The sequence below is a fragment of the Lagopus muta genome, chromosome 1, assembly GCF_023343835.1.
Source record: "Lagopus muta isolate bLagMut1 chromosome 1, bLagMut1 primary, whole genome shotgun sequence".
Taxonomy (NCBI): domain Eukaryota; kingdom Metazoa; phylum Chordata; class Aves; order Galliformes; family Phasianidae; genus Lagopus; species Lagopus muta.
The window spans coordinates 80,597,961-80,624,684 of NC_064433.1; the positions used below are offsets into that span (position 1 = coordinate 80,597,961).

The 26,724-nt window shown below is 44.8% G+C and overlaps 2 protein-coding genes across 6 annotated transcripts in view; both read right to left on the minus strand.

Annotated features, from left to right (window-relative positions):
• Positions 1 to 993: 993 nt before the first annotated feature.
• B4GALT3 (beta-1,4-galactosyltransferase 3) lies at positions 994 to 14,855 on the minus strand. The gene is made up of 6 exons (XM_048933757.1): positions 14,164 to 14,855; positions 6,866 to 7,101; positions 5,796 to 5,986; positions 4,885 to 5,007; positions 2,630 to 2,728; positions 994 to 1,698 (listed from the first exon to the last, which is right to left on the minus strand). Exons 1-6 carry the CDS (start codon positions 14,399 to 14,401, stop codon positions 1,557 to 1,559), a joined length of 1,029 nt encoding a protein of 342 aa, XP_048789714.1. The 5' UTR covers positions 14,402 to 14,855; the 3' UTR covers positions 994 to 1,556.
• Positions 14,856 to 17,158: 2,303 nt separating this feature from the next.
• Positions 17,159 to 26,724, minus strand: part of LOC125688130 (galactosylgalactosylxylosylprotein 3-beta-glucuronosyltransferase 1-like) — a 70,637-nt gene continuing 61,071 nt past the window's right edge. For all 5 annotated transcript variants that reach the window (XM_048933750.1, XM_048933754.1, XM_048933753.1 and 2 more), the window contains 4 exons: positions 25,965 to 26,503; positions 24,398 to 24,694; positions 23,894 to 24,001; positions 17,159 to 20,468 (listed from right to left, as the gene is read on the minus strand). In XM_048933750.1, the coding sequence (XP_048789707.1) occupies positions 23,915 to 24,001; positions 24,398 to 24,694; positions 25,965 to 26,503 (923 nt within the window). In that variant the 3' untranslated portion in view covers positions 17,159 to 20,468; positions 23,894 to 23,914. The remainder of the gene's footprint in view (positions 20,469 to 23,893; positions 24,002 to 24,397; positions 24,695 to 25,964; positions 26,504 to 26,724) is intronic.

Below are 26,724 nucleotides of genomic sequence, written 5' to 3' on the forward strand. Positions count from 1 at the left end.
AGTACTTAAGTGTCACACAGCAAAATGGAAGTCTCAATTCTGCATTAGCCTGCAGGTTATACATTATTCAGGAGAGAGCTAGAAGGAAGTGCACAGGCTGTGTGAGATGGAGAAAAACTTCAGCCCCTCTTTGTTCTTTCATGGCTTAGGCCATACTGTTAGCAGCATGCGTATCTGTGTACCCAACAAAGCTGTTGCTGTTTCTGATTCTTGTTTTTATAGGAGTGGTATGGATAGCTGTTCCAGTATGCTCAGGGATTTCTGCTAAAACTCTGATTAGAAAAATTCCTTATTGCACCTGATCTGTCCTTTATCCATGCCTGTTGGATACACAGCCCTTGCAGGCAGCTGCAAAGCTGGGGGATTTTCTTTTAGGAAACTGTATTAAGAATTACACAACAAAAAAAACCCAACAACCTATATTATAGAATTTCTCTGTCTCTGGTTGACATGTATCACTTTAACTGTTGAGAAAAATGAAGCCTTTAATAGATTCTTGGGTATTTGAGTGAGAGATGCAGCTTTTCAGTGAACACAGAATAGGAATTTGACTCTAGTTTATGCAAGTAGCAAGGTAAAAAATCCTATCTCACACTTGCAAAATAGTTGGGGCTTGTAGGCAGTGCTACTGATTGACTGCCATAGAGAGAGATGACAAAAAGGGCAAGATGTAGAGCAGACCATCAGCCTCACTGTCAGGTAAGTACAAATGCACTCTTGCCAGGGTCACAGCTCTACTGTTGACATATTTGACTTATTTTTTCCTCTAGTATTTCATTTCTCAAAAGTGTTTTAATTGAATGCAGATCAACCTTGAGAGATAATTAACATTTGAGCAATGGCTGAAATGGTAGATTAATTTCCATCTGCTGAGTATAGCTGACAGTCTGAGGCCTCCTTAGATGTGAATTACTCACGGCTGCAGTAAGAACGCACACACTCATTCATAATCTGGCCAGACAAGCAGGAATTTAAGCTATAGTTTCATCTAACTTCAGGGCAACTTTCTCCTTTATTAAAATCTTATTAAATACTCTAGAAAAATCTTAATCCAAACAAACATCTCAACTTTCTTGACACAAATTCACAAAGAATATTCACACTGTAATGAGTTTCAACACCAAGCAAGTTCTCTCTCAAAATACAGCATTTCAGAGGACTGACAGAATGGCCTGAATCCCACTTACCAGTGGAGTAAGCAGCAGAACAGAGCCATCCCATTATGTAACAAAGGTTCCAGAAAACTTGGGTCAACTTACTGTCAAGGAGACAGCCTCTCTCCAGCCTGAGGGATGACAGGTAGATTTGGTTCAGTAGTTTTACAGTGCTTTTAAAGGACTTTTGTAATAAGCCAGATCCTGTTTGTAGCTATCATGCCTCATTCCTGAAGCCTTTTCTTCAAAGTCTCCCATAATCCCAAGAAAAGTTCAATGTGTGAAAGACAACAGAATTAGTCTCAGGTGCTGCAGACTCTGCACCACAGCTGGAGGTAGAGGCTGAATACCCATAACTGTGCTGTCACAGTGAATTCAAACTCCACTTTAGTTTTCATTATCTTAAGAAAAGGGAGGAACATATCCAATGTCCACAGTAATGTTGGTATAAAGAGGATGCTTTGTTCTGGAAAGGAGCTTGAACTCTAAAGAGTTCATCCCATCGTCCTTCCAAGTTTTTCCAGTGTTGTGGTGGGAAGCAGGCCTGAAGAAAGGAGAACAGTTGCCATTAGAGAAAAGAACAAAAGTGATGATAACTGATGCTTTGAAGAGAGGTAACAGAAGAAAAGGTATTCTGGAGGGCAAAGGCTTAGCATGTGAAAGCTGTCAGCAAAGCCCCAAGAAAATCCTCTCCCTATAATTACAAATGAGGAGAGAATGCTTGACAGGGTTGGGTTGAACTTTGTGCAGAGTATTACAAACAAGGAGGACAGCATGGTCTGGATCCTGATTAGAAAGGGGGTGGTGATTGGATTCTGAGGAAAAAAAAAAAAACCTGGTAGCAAGCAAAGAGACTTGGGAGCACAACAGAGAGGCTTGCAAGAGCACTGAACGCAGGCAGCAATAAGTAGGTTTAAGACAGAGTTGTTATGGAAACCTCAGGTTAAGAGGAGGGAGGGAAATCTGTGCTGTCACTATGAGAAGCCCTCACACTTGCCCCAACAATCTCTTCCATTGCTTTTATACAGAAGTGTGTCTTTGCTAAGGTCTGTCCTGCACCTTAGTCACCTCCTCAAGCTACAATACTGCTTTCCACTGTTTTAATGACACATTGTAAATCTGCACAAAGAGCCTCTTCAAACAGAAACCTCCTGGTTTACAAGACAGACTGAGATGGCACTTTCCCCGAATAATTTGATGCTGAAGTTTGATACTTGCAAGCTGCCTGGCTAGCAAATATTCTTAACTTCACACCAGGTAAGAAGTAGGAAACTAGAAGTGCACCTACCCTTCCAACGCAGAGATGAGAGCAGCACTGCTCAAGTGAAGCTAACTGGGAGCTTACTTTAAATAGCAGCATTGAAACAGAAAAATAAGCAGTGGCATGAGGTTTACTTCCCACCTTTCTTAAGGATGATGAGGTAACAGCCTGCCACAAGGAGCAGTCTCTGAGCTGCTCTCTCTGGTACAATTACCTTCTCCAAGGCTCTTCTGTCTCTCTGTTGTAATCCATCACTTTGTAGCGTCCAAGGTGCGGTGGGTTCCGCACAATTCTCATGCCTGCTAACTGGATCCTTTAAAATGAAGAACAAAATGTGTACTCAGGTATAAAGATGTCATTGCCAGCTAACAATTGGACTTTGTATAACTTACCTTAAGCAATTAATTACTGAATGATGGCATCTATGTTAGCTTACCAACAGAACTTGACAGTAATACCGTTAGACCCAGCAAGTCTTTGTTTATCACACAGGACCCTTCATATTCTTCTTTGTAGAAGAATGAAATTGTGCTCAATTTAGGTTATCTAACTGGCATGTCTGCAGCATTTAATTGCCTTCTGTTGTGACCTGGTGCAACAGCAAGCTGCACTGAAGTGGGAATGCTCTAAAGCTGGAAGAAGCTACAGAACTGAAAATATTTATCTAGAAATAGAAAATGATTTCAATGTTTCATTGACAGTAATGACATACTAATACATATTTCAGTTTTACACAAGGCACCTTGTTGCATTGGAATTTCACAAGATTTGCACCAGGTGGGTCTTACTCACAGAGGAACAGAAAGAACACCATACACAAGCTTGACAGGACATGCAGAACCAATCCAAGGCTGAAGGTGACAGTTTCCTGTCATCACACCATTACCAGTGACACGATGTGGTGTCACCACTACATGCCAGAGTCAAAATAGCAACCCAGCGTGGTGATGGGGGAATTTGCCATCAAATAAATGTAAGACACAGTCTTACAGGCTCTTTTGGGATAGGAAAGGGGTGATCTTTTCAGATTTCCTGGAACTCAGAGAAACCATCAGCTCTCACCACTACATCAGAATACTGACTAAGCTGAAGGCTTGAGCATCCAGAGAAGAATACTTTTTCTTGCAATGCAATAATGCCAGGCTCCATACCATTCAAAGACCATTGTGGACACTGCCAGTCTTGCCTGGACTGTCCTGTCACACCCACCACACAGTCCAGATTTAGCAGCTTTTGACTTCCCTGTTTTGGACAATGAAAAATGGACTACCTGGGCAACATTTTCCTATTAACCAGCACTATCACAACAAACATGAAACAGTGCATCACCTCCAATGTGCAGCACACAGGCTCTTGTTCTTCACTGGCCGAAAAAAAGAAAAAAAAAAAAAAAAAAAAAAAAAAGCATTCCTAGTTGTGGTGACTATGTTGAAAAACAGTGTTTTATAGCTGAGAATTTGCCCTATCAAATAGCATTACTGTGCTCTTTGTAACTGTTGTAGTTTCCAGGGAAATAAATAGGAGGCATTACTTTCAGAGCAAGCTATGTACTATTTTAGCTAGCTTGCTCTGAAAGGCAGAGAAGGATTTCTATGTTAACCTGATTTCAATTCCCAGAAGAATGCTGCTGTTGAGAACTCTAGCAGCTTTTAAACCAGAACATTTCACCATAACCGTAATGCTGTGCAAGACCAAAAAAGCATAAGGTCTTTATTGTCAGTTTAGCTTTTTTAACTACCCTATTAGCTTGGCTCAGTGCAGGATGGTACACAGTGCAACTGCAAAGGTGAATAAAGACACAGCTGTGATTTTGTACTTGAAGAATCTGCATTAGGCTAAGTACCTGAAACAACTCATTTTGTTCACTTCTATAGCATGCTGCTGCCATAGCAACCAACATACAAGAAAAAAAAATATTCAGTCAGCTTGTGCTGTCACTCACAATAGTTCACAGACTTCTCCATCACTCAGCACGGAGGGCAGAAGTTGGAACGAAGGAACAGGCCATGCAGGTTAAACAGCCATTAGTAACTGAACTCTGAGTATTAGTGACTAGGTAGCATTTGGAGCAACCCATGTGCCTAACGTAAACTCAGAACTGTTTGGGAATTAATAAATCTTGATTTTCTTGTTTATCAAGTTTATAGATTCTCTTCCTTGGGGCTATTAATGTCAGTGGAGTCACAGCATGTCAACTACTGCTGGTTATAACCCCTTGGAAGCGCTCCAGTGCAAGTGCAGGCACAAGGATGCAAAGTACCACATTGTCCCCCAGTATCTGAAGAAAGCTTTGTTCTCCCAGCACACAGTGATTAGTCATAGATTCTGAGCATTTTCTGACAGCAATCATGCCCACTGCCAACAGCATCTGGATTACAGTGCTACTGCAAGCACATTAAGAAACGGAGTCTCTTAGTTCCTCTCTTGCAGTAATGCTCTGTGTTTCACTAGGAAGCTGTGAATCAGTACCTTGCAGCGATGTCATCGGTTTCACCACCATCACCCCAGTAAGTGTTTGGAAACCCATTCATCTTCATGTAGTGCTCTGGAGTCAAAGCAGATACACCTCCAAAAAAGGACTTATATGGAAGGCTAAAATAGCAGGGGAGAAAAGAAAAACAAAACATCATTGTGAGGGCTAATAACAGTCCTTCAGAAACAAGCAAGGTCAGCCAGGTCACAGATGTTAATCTCATTCCTTACAGTTTTTCTGCAGAGGCAGATGGATGCAAAGTGGTAAGTTTAGATGTACTCCCAAAGAAAGTTTTAAGCCCAGAATTAGGAGATATTATTTACCGAAACCCAAAACAGCAGAATCATGCAATTCCTGTGTCCATCTCAGAAGGTCTAAGTGAAGGTTGCTTGAAAATTAACATCTCCAATTAGATCCAAACACCAACATTGTACTGTGTATAGAATCATAGAATTGCTCAGGTTGGCAAAAAGCTTCAAGACCACCAAGTCCAACCACAGCCTAACCATACTACCCTACCTCTAACAACCTTCTGCTAAATCATGTCCCTGAGCACCACATCCAAATGGTTTTCAAACACATCCATGGATGGTGACTCAACCACCTCCCAGAATCTTCCACATACAGTATCTGCCATCCCATACTCCTTATTGTGGACACAAAAACAAATCTGCCAGTTATTTCCAAGCTGAGCTAATAATGGAGCAGGGAAACACGTGCATGGAATCGTTTGAGACTGCATGTGTAGGTCAGCAACTCCTCTTACTGGAGAAGCCTCTAGTGCTAGAACAAAAAATGAAAACTCCCACTTCTTGGAGGTTGGATCTTTCCCTATCCACATTCATATCATCCGTCTAGAAAGAAAAGAGTAGGATACATAAGTCCCAAAGCAAATGGAAGCACTTACTTGTACTGAAATTTATCCATGGCACTAGCCATATGTTTGGGATAGTATTCATCACAGACATAGAGATTATAATCATTCTCAGGTACCAGGTCCACATCATGCAGAAGGAGGCAGTCCCAGTCTTCATCCTTCAAGGCTTCCCGGACACCAACATTAAGTAACTTTGCTCGGTTAAACGTGCCATTCCCCACCTGGAAAATAAGATTTACATTTCCCCATCATAAAAACAAACAGGAGAACTCAATTACAACGGATGGTAGAGCAAAAAGCTTACATAGGTGAATGACACTGCAGTGAATTACTACTGCCTGTGAATTTCATCCCCTAGATTATCTGCTCTCTTCAAAATATTGTTTGCAAGTGTAAATCAGTGATGTATCAGGTGCTGTTTATTGCTGGCATATGAAGAAGGCAGATTTTTAAGACACCAGAACATTAAGCCTTCAGGTTGACATATATAAGCACATCAACACTTCTGTCCTGATTACTGCTTACTAAAGCTTAGAAAGGAGAAAAAAAAAATCTGTCACAAACAAGAAGCTTCCTCCTTCTCAATCAGCTATTTAATTAATGAACCCCCACTTTCCCTCTCTCCATTATCTTTTGCAACATCACTCCATCATCAGTTACTAATGGCTGTTTAACCTGCATGGCCTGTGGCAAACAGCAAGGCCAAGGCAGATGTTTTCACTTGATATAGTCTAAAAATATCCAACTTCATCTTAACATTTAGTCTCAACAGTTTTAGTCAGCAGCTGTACTGACAAGCCACTGACAGACAACTCACATTCAACTCCTGAAGAGCTGAAAATACAAGTTACCACTTAATGACAGCTTTATCCCTCTTGGGAGGAAAAAAAAAACCCAGCCCAACACAACAAATCAATAGCAGGACAATGATCTTGACAAGTGGTAAGATATTTCAATCAGTGGCAGCCACGGAGGTATGATGGCATGTAACTTCACAGCTCAGGCATCAAACGGTACTTCCATTAGAAGATTCACATTTCTTGTTCAGAACCTAATCTTCACATGGCAAACTCCACCAGGTATATTCAATTCAGATTTACCTGCTGAATCAAGTAGATCCTATAGCTGAGCTGCTGGCGCTGCAAGAAGGGATGAATGTAGTAGAGAAGATGGTGAAGGTATTTCTCCTGGTTACTGTATGCTACAAGGATGGCCGACTTGTAGCGGGCCAAGCAGTGAGGTGGTCTGTACTGGCCTCCAGACTGAACAAAAGGATTTTTTTGGATGATCATTCTTTCACTGGGGAGCACGTCAAAAGTGATGGTTAACAGACCAACTGTAAGGAGAGGCAGAGAAAAAAAAACAGATAAGCAACATTAGGAATGTTTCTCAACTTGCATTTAAGAACACTAGAGCAGCTCCACACGGTTACTACAGGAGACACCAGATCTCCCCTAACCCAGAACAGGTAATAACACCACACAGATGTGCCCTTGTGACAAATTCCACTGCTACCTGCCAGTCACCCCATCACAGCTCTGCACAGCGCTGCCAGGCCCAGCACCAGGCCAGCAGGCACTTGCCAGAGAGGCATCATAGAAACATTACAGCCAACAATGCGCTGCAGGCCTGTGTACTTTCCTTTTTCTTGGTACTGGCTCCACAGCACACAAACCTGTCTTCTGTGCATCCTTCAATAAGTGCATCCACTGCAGAAGTACAGAGGAAAACAAATCTAGATGACTTTTTTTTTTTAAGCTACCCACATGGAAAACGTCTGTAAGGCTCTTTCAGATTGGATTCAAGGACAAAGATGTCCATAAGAACACTCAGCAGGTTGGGGGGAAACAGATTAAAGCCCAGGTGAACACAAATGATTTGGGAAATACAAATGCTTTAGAAAGTGTTAACTTTATCCGAAAAGAAGTTCAAAGTTTAATCACGTGCCACCAGGGCTGTATTTGCTGTACCATTTAATTCTATACACAGTGCTATGCAGGTAGCATTTTGCTATCAAAGTTCTAGAAGCAACAGATAGCAGAGCTGAGGAAGAAGCTCAGTATTTTGTATTTGCAAGAATAGGCATGGGGCAGCAAAAGGAACGACATATGACAGCAGTTCTACTAAGCAGATCAGTTTTAAACACAAAACATACCCAGTGTGTATAGCAGTTTGTACCTAATTAAAATAAAGCTATCTTCTTCAGATGGGAAAATCTTGAAAAGACAAAAAGCAGTGCAAAGTATCAATCATAATTTTAACACAAGTCCTGCATTGTGACAATCTGAAAGTGCAAAGACTGATTATTTCACTATCTCTTCTGGGTTCACAGAATGGCCAGGGTTGGAAGGGACCTCAAGGATTACAAGTCTCCAACCCCCCGCCACATGCAGGGCCCCCAACCTCCCCATTTAATACCAGACCAGGCTGCCCAGGGCCCCATCCAACTTGGCCTTGAACACCTCCAGGGACGGGGCATCCACAGCCTCTCTGGGCAGCCTGTTCCAGCACTTCACCACTCTCTCTGTAAAGAACTTCCCCCTGACATCCAACCTAAATCTTCCCTCCTTCAACTTAAAACCGTTTCCCCTCACACTGCCATCATCTACCCTTTCAGAGAGTTGACACCCCTCCTGTGTGTGAGTTTGTGGGTTGAGAAAGGAGGACCAGAACTAGCAAAAGAGTGACATTTGCACACTTATCAGTGTATCATAGTGGCTTTTCAGTGACTTTTCTCTAAGAAAATAAAGCACAAATACAGAACAATAAAATACAATTATTTTTATAAAAATATATTAAAATATGTTCTTCACACAAGCTAGGAAGAAACCTTCACCTAAACTACAATTAAAATCCAACAATGTGATCACCTCATATTATGGTTTTAAGAAGGTCCAATTATCTGCAGGTCACATTACCCAAGGACAAAATATTTTTGTACCAGAAGCCTGGGAGCTACTTTATTTATTTTTGCTGTCATAAATGAGATTTTTTTTTCCTCTTCCAAGCTCATAGCTAATCCTGTGGCTGTTTTGAGTGAGCTTTCAGTATCTTCTAAGTCACACTCCCTGTAAAGCACTGAAATAAATTATCCTCTCATTAAATTTCTGATAACGAAGCCTGGGAGAAAGAGAATAAGTGTTTAGGCTTGGTTTGCCCCAGGTCTAATACATATTAAAGGAGGTGACTCCAGAAGGTACTTCTTCCAGCCTATCTCACACTCAAAATCTCTGGTACAAACTTAACAAAGCAAATAAATAGATAGGGTCTGTGTTCACCCACATCCTGTTTAACTGACACAAAGGAAGTGACATCCCTCCTTGCTTGTTTCAGAAGAGCATGAGGAAGGTTCGAGGATTAGCTTTGGAATAAGATTCAAGCTGTCCGTGCTGGGAAACACTTGGCTAGCACACAGAAACTGTATAGATCTTATTTATGAGGGGCAAACGTAAAGGCAGTAACAGCTTCTTCTTCTAGGAACGTACACAACAGCATTCCTCCAAGGTCAAAACAGCCACTGACCCCATCCCCTGCACAACTAAAAAAGAACTAGAAGACCAGCCCCAGTGAATCCCACTTTGTAGTTTGGCTTAAAGAAAAAAAAAAAACAAACAAAAACCAAGACAAATTTGCCAACAAGATTTTGTGATTGCTGACTCTGAAGCATCACTTATAAATCCTTCCTTCGGTACCTAAAACACAGGAGAGATTTGATTTTAATGATGTCACCCTAAGTACATTAGATTGGAAACTGGAGTACACTGCTGTTGTAGTTGCATATCTGAAACAGAAGAGAAGATCTGCAGAGAACTGTGCAGCAGGCCCACAAATCCACTGTAAGGATTTTACGATGTTATTACCTACTTTTATGCAGACTGTTTCCTGCTCCATCTTTAAGAGCAGCAGGCCAACGTTTTTTTTAAGCTTGTATTTTACACTGCTGTTCAGATTTATGAACTCTCCTGATTAGCAGTTCTTTTAAGGTCCTCTAACTACAGCATCATTAACCACCAATGTGATGACATCCGGAGCTTGCTGAAGAAACACTATCTGCAGAATGGATTTCATGTACAGATCACAGCTCCCAAGATGACGTAAGAAATGGAATTAATTCTTTTCTGTTCTCTCACAAAGGCATTTTTGTTTTCCCTAATACAATCCCAGCTCTTTCTATTGGAGTTAAGGTTCCGCAGTGGTAATCCTTAAATTGCAAAAATAAGATCTGAATTTGGACATAAGGGACAGAAATAACACAGGCTTCTGTTCTCTCCTTCCATACCCAGACATCCAATACATGAGGGTAATACTGACACTACTGAGGCTTTTCAAGGCACCAAATTCTCCTGAGCTGCCTGGCTCCTCACCTCAAATAATTCGGCTCTGAAACTCATTCTTACACGCTAAGGAAGCACAGAAAAGAGTCGTTAAAGCCTGTGATGCATCCCCAGACCTCTATCTGCCCTACACCCCTTGGCTATAAACTCAGTTCCAGCTCTCTGCTCTCCTTCCCATCCAGCTAACAAACAGCTAATGCACTGTAATCTGATTAAATCCCAGATGTGGGCAGAGAAGCTGCAAGCTGGCCCAGGCAGGGAAAAATAAAAGGTCTTTGGGAAAGGACAGAACAAAGAGAAAAAGGGAAGGAAGAAAAAAACCCAAAAAGCTCAACCATCTTGGCCATGTTAGAAAGCACAGGATCCCCATTCAGACAAGGTACAAAATGCTGTGCAGCCACGGTTAGGCGGATTGGGAAGACAGTTCAACTGTGTGACACAGTGGAAGATCTGTGCAAGACTTTGGAAGGTTGATCTTCCAAAGCATCAGCCAGGAGGCCTCCTGTGGAGCTATGCAGCTACCAACATATGGCCCAGGAATGGGGGCTGCGTGGTTGTCTGCATCCAGGAATAAGAGAGAGGGGCTGTTCCCTTCAGGGAAAGCTCTAAGCCTGATACATTACATGTATTAAATATTCTTTTAACTCTAATTTCTTTTAAACACTTTCCTGCTATTTCACTGCCTTTCAAATGGGCAGTAGTTCAGAGAGAAAGAGAATTAACAATGACTGTGCTCTTTTTTTTCCCCTTTTTTTCTCCTAGAAAAGCATAATTTAAAATGAAAATTGTGCTTCTTGAGTGATCTGAAGTATATCCTGGGAGTTTAATGTCAAATAACTTAGGGATCTGACAATGAGAGAGTCAGATATAGAACTTCTACTCCATCAGAAGTTGCGTTTTCTTGAAGCAGTATCAGCAGATGGTATCAAACCCTCAGTAAGTTTGCAGATAACATCAAGTTGGGAGAAAGTGTTGATTTGTATGGAGATGGGAAAGCCCTACAGAGGGATCTGAACATTGAGGCCCTGGAGCGTGTCCAGAAAATGGCAATGAAGCTGTGAGGGGTCTGCAGCACAAGTCTTACAAGGAGCAGCTGAGGGAGTTGGGATTGTTTAGTCTGGAGAAGAGGAAGTTCAGGGGAGACCTCATTGCACTCTAAAACTCCCTCAGAGGAGGTTATGGTGAAGTAGGGGCTGGCCTCTTCGCATAACTAGCAACAGGATGAGTGGGAATGACCTCAAGTTGTACCAGGTGAGTTTCTGGTTGGATATTAGGGAAAATTTCTAAAGAAAGAGTGGTATGGTGCTGGCACAGGCTGCCCAGAGAGGTGGAGGAGTCAGCAACCCTGCACGTGTTCAAGAAATGTTTGGATGTTGTACCGAGGGATGTGGGTTCACGGGGCAATGGTAGTCAGACTAGATGATCTTGGAGGTCTTTTCCAACCTGGGCGATTCCACGACGGTTCTATGATAATCAACACCTTGACATGACCAATTAGTTCCCTCCACAGTCTGGCTCCTGAGCTCCTTCTATCCCTGAAGAGCGTTTAATTAATAGGAAACTTCAGTGCACAGAATTAAACCCCACAATTCCCTGTCCATATTGCTAGCAGCTGCCTGTGACAGCACACTCCCTGCCTGTGACATGTTCTAGTCAACATCCAAATATCAAGGGATCTATTAATTTTAAACAAATCTATTCTAGCTTGAGGAACTACATTACTTCTAAAGACTTTCTTAGTTCAGAATAAACAGCTCTAATAACGGAGTTCAATACGAAAAAGTGAAACTCGCACAAGCTAAACAAACAGGAAGAGCAGCATGGATTGATACCTCAGCAATGTACAGCAGCACAAAGCATATTACTGCAGTCATATTGCACACGTTGCTTCTCAAGTTCGGGGCCACAAGAGGGTCAACAAACATCACTGAGGGTTAAAAACGCAAGGCCAGTTCTTCCAAGGCAGGGAGATTTATGCAGTTAGTTCTTATGCAGCTGCCCTGGAAGTGGTTTCAGGTAGTTGAGTAAAAGGCAGATGGAGCTTCAATCTGAGTCTACATTCACAGAATTAGTTAAATGATCTACTGTACACATAAGAAAGCACTGCACTCCATAACAGCCCCAATCCAGAAACCATTTATGCTGCTTGGCATGCTTCCAGTTCCTTTTACGTGTTTTGGAGTGGACACAGTAAATTATTACCAGCTCTGAACAGGAGACTGGAGTCTACAGAATTGATTTCAAACCTTATTTAATGGGTTTATGAAATTAGTATTAAGAGGCATCATTCTCTCTGATGTAGTGCTTCCAAGAGAGATCGGCTCCATAAGAGATGATAACAACCCATCAAGACATTTATGAAGTTTCATAGTTTTATAGGATGTTAAGGTTGGAAAAAAAAAAGGGTATTTATACGTGTTCTATATGTGATGGACGTAGAGAAATGAAGGGCAAGCACCTTGCAGAGCAGCACGCATCTTTACCAGCAAAAAAGAAAACCACAAAAAAAACAAAACAAAACCACTCAAGAGGCTGGCATATAAGAATACCAGAATGAATATCTTATTTCTTACATTTAAAAGGAAACATGACTGAGTAGAAACTAGAACAAATCTTTTTTTCTCCTAAGCTCAATCTGTATCAGTGATCTAAAACATCATTTCACAGCAACAGTGCTTCATATTCTCCATTCTAACTTTTTAGTACAGCAGAACTCGCACAGCCTCTTTGCTTCACTATTTTTCTTTGACCTACTCAGCCATACTGCTTGCTTCTGCCTCTGACTACACAGTTTTCACGTTATTGCTGGAGTACGACATGCAGGCCAACCCCTCTCTTCTTAGTGCTGCCAGGAATAGGGAGCAGAAAAGATCTTAATGTAGATTTTCTAGCTCTGACACCATCCACTACTTTTATGCAGTTTCACTCTGCATCTGTCTCCTCCATGTACATCATCACTGCTCTTGCTTATCTGATTGTTGGCAGGCAAGCTGCAAGAATTACTTCTACTTTTTAAAATTTAAGAGCAAAGCTTACTCATTTGTTCAGGACAGCAGATTCTTGTCAGTAGTGGCTACAAGCTGCAAGTCAATTTCTGCTGCATTTCCCAGCAAAACAAGGCAGTCTGAGCCACAGAATCATAGCTTCCCAAAAGAATTAATGGGCTCTGGTTAATGATGAACAAGAGGCTATACTAAGGCCATTATAACTGACACTTGTACAAAGAAACTGTGCTATTTTAGTAATGCTTAATAAAGCTGTTTCCAGGAGAAGTGCTGAAGCTTATATCAAACATTACCACGCATACTGCATTTCATTTTAACTTCAGCAAGAGGTAGGAAGAAAACTCCACACAACAAGCTGCATTACAACATCAAAAAGCTCTCACAGCTGGAGGTTGCCAGCACAGCTCAGTAAGCTAAGCAAGCAGCTCAGCACAAGAGGAAGCAAAGCCACTGTCTTCCACAACACTTCTACCTGTGAGTTAAGGTCAGGCTGCTCTCTCCATGTTCCATTTGCACAGAACCACTTTCCTAGAAGAGCAGCATGACTAAGGAGTGTGTATCAAGACTACTAATGTGAAAAACTAGGCATACAGAAACTTGTGCTGTAAACTGAAAAACAGACCAGAGTAATTTACTGTGCTATACGTTCAGCAGTGGAACAGCCACAACAACTACACGTGCACACTTACAGAACTTTTCCAGTCTGGGCTACCTGAGTGGAAGGGAGTCACTAACACCTGTGCATCACAGCTGCCAAACTTGCTCTATGGTTCTAACTTGGCATTTACTTCGCTTAGGAGTTTTAGCAGCACAACAGCCGAATTAACGCCGCTTCAAGAAGTGGCCGTGACCCGCCGTAAATGAGGTACAGCCTGCGACCTAACTCCTAAGCGCGTGGGGAACATCGATAAAGACACATAACAATCCCAGGCCGACACAATCACCGAGAATAGCGAGGTGCGGCACTCTCGTAGACACCACATTTTAAACATTGAAAGCCTAACAGGAGCCCAGAAGAGCAACAGCCGGAGCTGGGACGAGCCAGAGGTCGGTACGTACCGGCAATGGGCGAGTGCGCCGAGCAGTAGGGCAGCGCCGCCCCGCCGCCAGCCGGGACCAGCAGGCTGAGGTTCGTGTACACGTCGTGGCTTTTGGAGTAATCCAAAACGCGCCGCGACTCCAAAAACCCTCGGAACACGCTCGAGGCTCCACCTCGGTACAGTATCAGGATGAACACGGCTTGGAAGACGAGCAGGAACAGCAGGAAGCAGGGGTTCTCCACACGGGATAGGGACATGGCTCTCGCACCGGGTGACCGCCGCGAGCCGCCGCCCGCTCGGGGCTACATGGCTGCGGCCGAGCACCTCCGCCACTCCCGGCACCGACTTCGGGAGGCGGCAGAGCTCCCCTCCGCCAGCTCAGATCCGCCCTTCCCGATTCCGCCGAGGGAAGGAGGAGCAGCTCGGCGCCCCGGCAGCGGCACGGCCCCGCTCCCTCTGCCCACCCAAGGAGCGCCCTGAGGAAAGGAGGAAAGGGCGGGAAGATGCGGCGCCGCGCGCGCCCGTCAACATGCAAGGGGACCCGGGCTCGCCCGCCTCCCCTACGCCGGCCCTTGTAGACACCCGACCTTTCCCCCGCTCCGTCCCAGCTCGAGATTAGAACGCGGACACCCTCACCCCGCGGTAACCGTCCCTCACGGCCCGCCCGCTCCTTCCGCAGAGACTACAGCTCCCAGCACAGCGGGATGGGCGGGGCTGCCGCGGGGCATGCTGGGAGCTGTAGTCATCGCCCTCAGGTGCTGGTCCGCCCGTTCCACGCGCAGCGCCCTGTGGTGCAGCCCCTGTCCCTGACCCTCAGCTGCCCTCCCCTGACAGCTCCATGCCGTTCCCTCGGGCCCTGTCGCTGTCACACAGAGCAGAGCTCAGCGCTGTCCCTCCGCTCCCTGTGAGGAGCTGCAGCAGCTGTAGTACTTGTTTTCATTACTTAAAATTCATTGGAGAAGTTAGTGTGATGGTAAATAAAGAAAACACACTGAGAAAAGGAGGTGGTGGTGGTGAGGTGGGGGTTGGCCGCTTCTCCCAGGTACCAGCAATAGGATGAAATAGGATGGCCTCAAATTGCACCAAGGGGGGTTCAGGTTGGGTATTGAGGCAGTGGCACAGCTGCCCAAGGAGGTGGTGCAGTTTCTGTGCGTGGAAGTGTTCAAGAACCTTGTAGATATGGCACTGAGGGATATGGCTTAGTGGGCATGGTGGGGATTGCTGGTTGGACAAGATCATCTTAGCGGTCTTTTTTAACCTTCACGATTCTATGATTCTTTGAGCTTGGGCAAGGCCTGTCTGTCTCCATCAATTTCTGAGGCAGAGAGAAGCAGGTCATTTTGGAACAGATCTGCACCAGCAGCTCTGATAACTTTACTGGTGGTGCAAAAATTGCTATCTTGTGCCTTTCTGGGGCGCAATGAGCATGTCAGCTGGAAAAACAACAGCTTGACCCAATCTTTAGTTCAGCCTATGCTATATATATGCTCTCATGACTGGAAAACTAATGTATAGCTTAATTCTGTGCTGGCTGGGGAGCTGAATCTCCACGAATGTCTCTTTCAAGGCACCTCAAAAACCAAATGTGAGAATTATCATTCCTCTCATTCCCCTTCTCCTATGGCCACCAAAATTGGTGAATCAGAACCCACCACAAGTCTACAAAGTGCAAACAACGTCATGCAGGAGAGCTGAATGCAGATCAGAACTTCACGGTACCAGCAAGGCCAAGTCTCTTCAAGGTCACTGCACTCCTATTTTTTCCCCTGACGTGAAAGGCTGGGAGAGATTTGAATTAAAAATGAATTGGGTTGCTTAAATGAAAAAAATAACTGTCTTCACTGAAGCATGGAGGATAGTTGGCAGGCATTTTAGCAACCCCTGTGCACAGATGTATTGAGGGCAGTGATGGAGGAAAACAATGTTGGACTGGATCAGTAAGGCACAGGAACAGGGCTGTCTTGACAGCCAAAGGTCTACCTTTCTCATTTTCACATGTCCACCCGAGAAATTAAATGAATGCATAGGGAAAAAAAGGCAAATACCATCTTCAACAGAGCTTGAAATTAAGTTTGTGCAGGAGGCTCTGGATGTCCCAGGGGAGGGGCGCTTCCCCTCCCTTTAAGTGTAATTTCACCTCCAATCAGCCCCAAATGTGATGAGAGACAGAGAAGTACTTCACCATTTAATACAATTCATTCTCTTTTGCTCTTTCCCCTCCTTCTGCCCGTTATGCCTTGGGACCTGCATCACTTCCCTGTTGAAAATGCAGCAGAGTGCCTGGCAAGCTTAGCTTTGAAAATGTAAGGCCCCAGGAGGGGGAGAACAGCATGTTGGGGTGACACCAAGCAGAGTGCTCAGGTAGAGCCAGAGTCAGTGTGTCCTGCCCACTGCTCTGCCTGACCCCCAGGGTTTTTAATCAAGGAAAGAGGAAAGCAGCATTACGTTTAGTAAAGACATTGCAGAGGATTTCAGCCACCGCTGAACAAGCAGTGCCATTCCTCTTTTTGTGGGGGTGGCAGTTTTTTTTCTGGTAGGGTGAACATTTCAGATGCCTCTGGCCACTGCAGTTGTTTCTCAGCCTTTCAGAGAAGAGAAGGGAAAACCAGGAGACTGGAGTAGTTTCCCTGTCTGGTCCCACTGGTCTGACACATAATGCCTGCAAGACATTCTTCCCAATGAATTGCACCCTATAGGGACTGGCACAAGGAACTGAAGCAGTGTTCTTCCAGACCTTGTCGTGCCCTTCTTCACCCTGCTGGTATTGCTCCTGCACATCTCTAAGAGATGCAATGGGCTGCAGTGCACAGGACCATCTTCACCTCCTTAATGCAGTCATCAGTCTCAGGGACATGAAATGGTTTTGCTTGAATTTCTCTTGCAGCATCTGGGTAGGTGAAGACTGAAGGGAGTACTGTTGGAATGAGAAGAACTACAGCAGACACATTTTCCATTATAGAGTGCACTGTGTTTTCCTGGAAAAGAAGCAAGGCCTTATGTTGCAAGACAGAAAATGGTGCAATATTCACATCATGTTTAATAACGCTCTTGTACCATTCAATATAAATAAATAACCATTAAAAATTACTTCCTTGACATTCTCCTTCCTCTTTCAATAGTATTTTCTGCAACAGGAAATGTTAGGAATATTTATTGGTTGGTGAATTGGATGGATGTCAGAGAACATGAATATCAGATACTAATACGCTAGTAAAAAAAAACAGGTACTGGGATGCCTGCTCTTTAAACATTTCAGGCTTGATGTGCAGCATCCCTCCTTTACTGTATCCCTTGTTCACTTTCCTCAAAGCTTGTAACTTCTGCTGAGCTCTGCTAGCAAAGAGCCCTCTGAATTTGTGCTGTCTGTCCTCACCTACCCTTTGCTGCTGCACCCTGCCTGGCAGCAGTCCTCGCTGTCTTTAGTCTGCTCTACAGGGTATTTGTAAAAAAAGTATTTGTGCTGGAGTGTTCAGAACATCTGTTAGCCTGAAACAACAGCTGCGTGCACCACACAGTCCATACAAGGTCTCAGTCCTATACAATTTAGCATCTGGCAGAATTTCCTGATTCACAGAATCCCTCCTCCATAGGGTCAGGCTGCTGTGAGACTGGTGTGTGACAGGGCTGGTCTTGTGAGCAGCTCAGAGCATTGAGCGACAGTGTGCTCCTATCACTGCAATCCGGGGCCCCAGGGGGAAAAATAGGAACAATTATTTTGCTTTTATATAGGGATGCAGAGAGACATCATCTCTAAAAGCACATATGCACGTCCTTTGCAATGAGAGCATACCCTCGCTACAAACATCCACCTGTAGCATCAAAATCCCAAGTAGGATATCCTTGATACTGAAGGCCAGGGAATTAATTACCATATCCCCTCCTTTTCATACGGGTAGAATCCCTACCCATCTGGGAGGGGAAAATGGAAGATCATAAATGGACTCCTTTATTCTCTTGCTCTTTGCTCACGGACTAAAACCACAAAGAAGGGGACAGTCTTCTATTAATGGTGAGTGGGATCATTAAGCCAGTCTTTCCGCTCAGTGGCAGGGATGGGTCAGCAACACCCACTGGAGCACAAGGCCCATTACCTCATGCAAAGAGGCCAGGGCACGAAGCTCTGACAAACAGAGAATGAAAAGTGCTTGTCAGGAGCCAGGCTTCCTCCATGCTACCCAGGTCACATATATGCCAGACTTTACACTTGCTGTGTAAAGACCTTTCTGGGGTCACAAGAAGGCACAGTTTTTATGGCCCATTCAGTACTACTTCAGTGCTGAGACAGTTTGCAGGGAGGCCAGGCCACACTGAGCACAACCACCCTCTCTCTGCTCTCAGCCTCCTCCTTGTTTCCTCATGCCTTCCTCCCCAGTGGGAGACATCTCACTCCCTTTGCCCCCTCATGCACTCTAATCTCACTCCCACAGCAGGATGTCTGCATGCTAGTTCCCCACTAAGGGAACACAGATCAACAATCAGATATCCTTCCAAGAGCCCCCCTTGACGAATGCCTCCCAAGATCCCATGGGGACTATCTACTTGATTGAGGCACTCCTTCGCACATGTTTTTACCTCACCATGATTGCTCAGGAGCCAGAAACTTAGTGCCACCCATGTCTTTTGCATAAAGGAATAACAGTTCCTTTTGCTGTACTTCCCTCCTTGCTGTGTTTTTGATTATTTTGCCTGCTTAAGATGCCATTGTAAAGAAACCCCAGACAGCAAGAAGCATAAAGACATTCAGAAGTGAATGCCAAGCTCTGTTATTCTGTGAGCGTCTGGGGTGAGAGGGGAATTGTTCTTTCCTCATGAGTATGTCAGATGACCTAAGTTAAAAAACAAAGTGAAGCAAAGAACAGGCAGAAAAGATTGCAGTATAAATAAATCAACAAATAAACGTATCCTGCCAGCCCAGAGTTTCTTGGGCAGGGGGTGGCTTGATTGCTCATGGTTTTTCTCAGGCTATCAAATCCTTGATGCATTTTGAATGCTTGAAGCCTTGTTCCTCACAGCCTGAGTGAAGATGGTTGGCAAGGTGTGCTCAGAGAGGTTTTCAGGTCAGTCAGGAAATCTTCCTGCAAAAAATCAGAGAGACATTTCTCCCCATGCACACATGGTACAAACACTTGTGCTTTTAACCCAGTGCATTCTTCCTTTGGTCCTCATTTGCCACCTACTGGTCCATAGGCTGCCTTATGTTTTATCAAAGGAAAGGAAAACCGTTCTAGATAACGCTGTCTTTTCTCCCTCTTCACAGGGCCAAACGTGCTATCAGAATTCAACTGGAAACTTGACAAGTGAAATTGCAAATGATGACATCTGTGTGCTCAAGATACGTTTCCCGATGATCCCTTTTCGACGTTTCTCGATGTTCACACAGGAGACGACTGCAAGCTCAGCGTTCTTTTCCTAAGCACTTCTCACCCACCTCCACTCCAGAAAGGTGTCTTTCTCCCCGGAGGTTTAGAGAACAAATCTGTATTCATGAATTGAGGCTACTAAAGTGCCTAATGGTACTGCAGAAGGAACAACATTTTCATTTTCAGGTCCACTCATCTCTGCCCCTGCTTGACGCTCTCCACGCTGGGACATGGAGGCATGGCCTCTGAGGTGCAGTACCTGCCAGGTCACCCTGAGCAGGAGACAAACTTCATCCAGAGGGCACTGGGCCTGGGAACTGGGACAGCATTTTCCAACATAACCTGCAGTTAGGGCAGTTTGAGTTCTCAGCTGAGGCACTTCTGAACTCCTAAACCCAAAATGAGGGCTTCCAGCACAGCTGGCTCCCCAGTACCAAAAGCTGATCCATGCGTGTATCTGAGGGGGAGCCTCTCTCAGACTAGCTTTGCTTTTAAGCTATTCTCACTGAGAGCATACCTCAGACTAACAGATCCACATCTGTGCTTTTGCAACAACTCCTGTCCTTGAACCACAGCTGCTGTCCCAAAGTTCAGGTTTCACAGTATGCCAAGAGGGATCTTCAGAGGCACCCGCACCCGTGGTGGATTTCAGCCTCTGTGCTGGCACAGCAGGGAATGGAGATCATATCTAAGACGTTTCCTGTTTCATGAATAGTTAAAAGCACAGTGCCCACAAGGGAAGGGAGGCACACCTCTCAGCCAGTGTATGGAGTCAAAGTGGAGAGCTGTAGGATCACAGGGAATGTATCCACTCTGTCCCTGCTCATTGCCACCTTCTGGGGAGCAGGAGCTGATCGATGTGGCTACATTCGGGGGCATTTAGCATCCTCCAGTGGTAGAACAGACAGGGTGCACAGTTGCTGTGGCTGCCAGCAAGCTTCAGAACAATCACTGCCCGCTGCCTCTGTTAAAACAAACACAAGGTGAGGTAAGAAAGAGATAGAAATCTCAACATCATGTCAAGTAGATCAGGGCAGGAGAGGCGTTCAAAGAGAGTTGTCCCCTGGCTCAGGTATACACTAGGTAGCATCACTAACCAGGTTTCTCAACCTTACAGCCGCAGGCTGGGGATACAGCCAAAATGCTGTTTGTTCTATTTGCACTGCAGGGTCCTAGCAGGGATGTTCTATTTATTAATTAGTAAAAGGTTTTGAAGGATTTTTCTCCCCAGTAAAATCATTATCTCAACTTCTTTTTTTTTGTTGCCTTTTTTGTTTGTTTCTAAAGAAAGAAGATAAGGTTTGAAGAACCCTGTTCAATCTGTTTAGAAGCTCTGAAATGGAGGTGAGTTTCTTTCCCTATTTCCAAAAATCTCAAGGCAGAAGAAGTCCTAAGTGAGCTCATCTCTCTCCAATAGCTGTAAACACATGGTAGCAAAAAGAACAAGTAAGTTTTATAACACCAGGCTTGAATGACAGTTTTCAGGGCTTTAGCAAAGATAGAGAGCAAAATTAATCCCCACCTCTGCTCTCAGGAGCCACAGTCTGTTTTTCTAGGGAGTGTGGTTTCAAAAGAGTTTTCAAAGACGTAGACTGTGAAAGGTTTTAGATCTCACCCAAGATCCTCAATCCCAACACATCCAAGATCAGCCCTAATGGCTCTCAGGGTGGAAAAATCAGAACTCTAGTGTAAGGAAAAGAATCTTCGTTAATAAACATCGAGCACTCCTTTTTCATTTTGTTCTTATGAAAAGGCAAACTGTGCCACATGCCTTATTTTCCCCTCTCTGTAGGTCTGCTCTGATGGAGTATTCTCCCTGTGACTCATGAATACTGCTGTGGTTCAGCTAGACACAGCCAAGGGCAGCAGGAATGCTGGCAAAAAAGAAAGCAGGCTCCAGCTGGGACAAAATAACCACTATTTGTGCAGTACCTGCTGAAGCCTGATCTTTGCAGTTTACACAATCAGCGGATCCCTTCACAGTGCATCTGTGGCAACCCAGAGAGCAGAAACACGTGCCAAGAAACAATGTATGTGGTCTAACTGGTGATTAATAGAGCACCAAAACCCACAAGCACCAAAGCCTGGCTCACGTCCACAGGTGCTGAAGGGGAAAGGGATTTCTAAAGGTCTAGGACTCACCTAGTTTGATCTGATCCTCAGTGAGGACAAGCTCCCAGGAGAAAAAGACAGAAACATTCTCCCCATTGCATCTAACAACAGAACATTCTCAGGGGATGAATTATACCTCTTTTCTCAGCACTAGCTCATCTAGATTGTGTCTGTCAGGCTTCTGAAGCTCAGCAGCCTCAATAGTAAGAGCCTCCAAAATTCAGTATAGCTGTCAGCAGAGGTATCAATTTAAAACTTCACAGGGGGTGTGGGTGTGGAAGCTGATGATTTTGCTAGACTGCTCCCAGCTGCATCCACTAAGCTTCTCAGGGCAGCATATCTAATTTGAAAGTGCCTCCTAGAGTGGATGCCTCCTGCTCACCGGGGTCAAAGTAGCTGCCCCACAGGGCAAATGATGGTGGAGGAAGGGTTGTGGGCATGTTTTCCACTAATGCAACTGGAAAAGCTCTTTTAAAATACACAGAGTTGACTGAACACAGATTCTGGCTTGAAGACACAGGAGAGAATGGCTCTGGAAAAGGGTGTTAGTAAATGAGTGGCTGTGTCTCCATCTCCCAGATCAGTTGGTTCCCTTTCCCGCAACAAATGATCTACAGAGAGCCATTCTCATGAGCATCTAGATGGATGGCTGAGTGTTTGGCCATGGAGATGGGATGAGGATGAAAGAGAGATACATAAATGCTGCATTCATTAAAACATCATGTCTATTCTCTGTACCTGTTATGAAGCAGTTACCCCCTCCTCTAGTGATTAGGCAAGAACTGTAAAGTAGCCTCACCTGTCTGAGTGCTGTTAAGCTTGCTCATCCTTTACAGAGTTAACTGGAGTCCTTATGAGCTGAACTTGGACAATTGCACCTTTAGTTTGGAGCAGACCCAGCATGGCTGGATCTGTAATATGAACCCATTACTGGTAATGGATCACACAGAAGTAAGGTTAAGAGAGGTGCTGCCGCCTAAGCACAGTTCTAGCATGATCTTACAATTGCTAGTATATTTGAGATTTTTATGAAAAACTAGCAGGTGTGATAGAGTTTGTGCCCTACAGGAAGGTCAGGTAGGATGCCCCAGTGTCCCTGGGCGGGAGCAGGTTCTGCATTTGGGCAGCTGTATCCCATGTCTGCTGTCAGCTGTTGGATGCACAGTCCTGGGATTGCTTTGCCCCTCGTATGGCTGTCACTTGGAAGACGATGGGATGATGTGGAAATGCTGAATGCAGCTACAAAAAATGCACACCAGATTAGTGCAGAAGTTGAAACATGCGCATATGTCCACATACTGGGCAGTCAGTTTTGCCTCCCCAGGACAGCTCAGATAAATATTGGGGTCAGGACTGAAAGCAGCCCTAGAATATCTTCCAAAGTAGGAATAAATCATTCAGCATCCTCTGTCTGACCACAGGTAGAAATCATTACAGAAAGAGCTTGGTCCTCCTAAGTTGGCAACTTTCATTCTTTTGGAACATTTGGGGTAGCAATCTGCCAACAGCAGACATTAAGATCAGAAAGCATGACAGCTGACAGAGGAGGTCATGGCTCCTATGAAGCCTGTCCATCATCACTTTCTAAGAACATATCACTGAACTCTTATATATTCATACCCTCACCTATAGAAGATGCTATAATCCCTCCTCCTGCTGCTGAACTTTGCTCTGTGGACTGAGTAGGCAATTTTAGTGCCTGTTTTCCCTCATCAGCAGATGTATTCCTAGCTCTGGTAATGCTGATAACGAGTTCCTCAGATCGTGACAGTCTGCATAGGTTCCTGTTTTGAGATGGTCTCAGTGTCTACCAATCCTTCCACGCAGCATCCACACCATGAAAGTTCATGTCAGATAGAAGCTGAATGTGGATAGATGAAGCACTGCAGAGGTGGTGAGGCTGGTGGGGCGATGATCTCTTTCCACTCACTGCAGAATAATTTCCCATGAAAGGAAGTTTTTAAACCTGTCAGAAACTGGGGAGCAAGGAATGTGGCCTACCATTGCTGCGGTAAACCATGAGATTCTTCTGTTGTTTTTCTCTGCCTGTATGCAAGCAAAGCTTCCGTGGAGACTGCATGGAGGCATAAATGCACACAGAATGCAGACAGGCAGTAAAGATGAGGATCCACTTCTTGTGTAAAGGGTGACACGATAAGGAAGATATCAGGGCTACCGTATATGCTGTATTATTTCTTGAAAGAAATAATAACAAAAATAAAGAAACATGCACAGACTATTTGCCTTGCCAAAACCAATGAAGACAAGGGTACTCACACTGGGGAGCTGTCTCTCTGCTTACACCTCCACCCTGGGGTCTGTAAATCCACGCTTGCCTTCGTTAACCAGAGTTGGCCTCTCAGTTCTTGTGTGCCAGACCAACACCTAAAGAGAACCAAAAATTGTTCAGGGCTCTGATGCGTGAGAACAGGAATCAAGACAGGGTCTGGGGGAGGCTTTACAGGTGTATGAAACAATGACAGGTAAAAGAGAGCCTTTTGGACCAAAACCCCACTCCACCCTCTCCTGGGTCTCCTCAGTATGAATTGCATGGAAGAGGCTCTTTATTAGAGTGCATGGCACTAGCTGTTCCTCAGCATTCCCTGAGCCTCTCATCTGCATAGCATTTGGCAGGCCATGCCTGTCTGGCACGGTTTGGAGCTGAGGTGTGCTGGCAGAAAGCAGGCACAGGGGAAGATGAATAGGGCATGGCAGGAGGCCATGAAAGCCGCCGGGATTTAGAAAGGGAGATATATTTTCCAGGTCTCTTGCCCTGCTCACCTTTGTGCAGTTGGCTGCTTTGGGCTCCAGCCCATCCATAGTCACTAAATCCTTCAGCAGACTGGTTTCCTGGTAGCCTCCTTTAACTCCCTCCAGCTTGAAACTGGCTTGAGGCTTCTCCAAGATCAGCTTGATGCTGATAGCAAATCCAGCCATGTCAATAGCAAAGGGCCGATTAGGGTCAAAGACGGTTTTCCATCCCACCACCTTCCCAGCTGGGCTCAATTTTGGGGATTCATACCGCAGCCCCCCAACAAACGCCACTGGCCAGACTGACACCCTCCTTGTGTAGCGCATCTGTGTGGCAGAAGGAAACAGTGCTGTGAGAATGTAACTCTACGATGCTTTTCCCAGCCCATTAGTATGCCATCCTCTGTTTTTATTGGCACCCTTCCTTCCTTGTTGACTTTGTCTGCAATTACATGGCTCTAGGCAGCACAGGCTGAAAGTGGCTCTGAGCAATCCGATCTGCTCACTGCAAGGAGTTGGACCAAATGACCTTTAAAGGTCCATCCTGAAATGACTCTATGATTCTGGGAAAACCTGTGGTTTGCTGATTTCATCCGAACTTTTATCATTTTTTGTTAATAACTCCACTCACTCCACCCTCATTCAAGTAACCTCCCTCCCTGACTGATGCACCTTTGTCCTCCTTTACTGCAGCTTTCCCTCATCCTTACTCTTCCATCCACAGCTACTTCTTAGAAGAGCAACTGAAATTACTGAAATTGTCATAAAAAGGACTTGGAAATAAGTCCTTTTAAAAAAGGATGAGCTTAGCAGCCACCTAAAAAATTCTGAAAACTGGAAATGTGTTCTGAGGCATAACATGGTATTTTGACTGGCGTATAACAGCCTGGCTTAATTTGGTGACAAGGGAGTTTACTGAATAATCATTTTTGCAAGTTTGTGATAGACTTGGCATCTCACAAAAGCCAGATTTCCAACAAAAGTCTGGGCAAGGTTCTATGATCCCAGGGGCACAGCTCTGCTGTGGTGGCTGGAACTCGGGAGGACAGGAAAGGACAAAAAGTCTATTAGAAAGTCAGTAAACGGTTCTACTACCCCCTGTTCATCACACTCCTACCAGAGCACAGATTTATGCTTTGCCAGAAGTTTATCATTAGTGCTTATTTAAATCAAGTCAGTTCCCCCTGAGGAGAGGTACATATTCTGGGGTATTTATACTCTGATCTCTATGGAAACAAACCTGGCAAAATGAAGCTGCAGTTGGAACAATGTTATGTGAGTGGCTACTCATGTCTGCAGCCTCTACCATGGCAGATGTGCTCTTTGCTCTTTCAGCCCTTCAGAGGGTGGCTACTGGTTCAGCATAACTGTGGGTTTGTAGGGCTTATATCTGCCCTATACCCAGCTCCCACAGAGAGCCAAGATAGAAGGGCTCCAGGCAGCTTGCCACAGCTCATACCTCCCAGTTAATGACTAAAGTCCACATGGTAGCCCTGTCTTACAGGTCTTAGAGGCCTACAGCCTCTAAGCTCTGTCCTTAAGAGGCTTTTGCATTTGTATTCTGTTTTTCTGTCCCATATAATTTTATGGCTCTTACCTCTTCAAACAGCTCCAGGCTGTAAGTGTTATCATCATCAGCAAAATACACTACCCCTTCTGGTGGTGCTGTGTTGCTGAAGCTGTCCCTCAGCCAGTGAAGCCCCAGGTTCCTCTGCAGTGTCCCCCGTGGGGTGTGGGATGGGATCCAGGACAGCCCCAGCTTCAGGCTCTTGGGCGTCTCCACATTGAGGTGGGTGAAATTGAGGCCTGCCTTCTCCAGCAGATTGGACACTAGGTTGGTCCTTCGGGGTGAGTCCTCCACCACCACCCAGTGCAGGTTCTGTACATGCAGGAAGGTGTTGGCCAGCCGGGTCAGCTCAGCTTTTTGCACTGGCCGCGTGTAGGTAGGGGTGATAACGAATATGGTCGGCAGGGTGTCTGACCATGGGGGAGGCCTGGAGTACACATAATTCTGGATGACTTTAGGTGTCGCCCCTATGCTCTGCTGCTGGCGAATGCATGATGGGAAGCCTTCTTCTCTCAGTGCAGACGTACCATTGAGGAGAGCTTTAGAGGTCACGTTCTCATCTGTGTCTTCTGAGACAAAGGAAGGAAGAAGAAAGACATTAGAGGATTGAGCGCTGCAGAGCTGCCACCTCTCCAGGGGATGCTGAGGACTTATCTTTCTGAACTCAGTGCTGAGCACATCAGCTTTCTCTCTCTAAAGCTAAGCTAAGGAGCATATAACATATTCTTAGGAAAAATTTGGGTATGTACTGCAGGCAAGTTTGGTCCCACAAGAGTGAGTCTTCTATGGA

Bases quoted from the DNA above. Each gene is read 5' to 3' on its own strand.
- B4GALT3 (XM_048933757.1), bottom strand. From the start codon at position 14,401: ATGTCCCTATCCCGTGTGGAGAACCCCTGCTTCCTGCTGTTCCTGCTC. The intron at 5,987-6,865 runs GTAAATCTGAAT...CTTATTTTCCAG, and splicing joins GGATCTACTTGATTCAGCAG to GTGGGGAATGGCACGTTTAA. The intron at 2,729-4,884 runs GTACTGATTCAC...TTCATTTTAAAG, and splicing joins ACCGATGACATCGCTGCAAG to GATCCAGTTAGCAGGCATGA.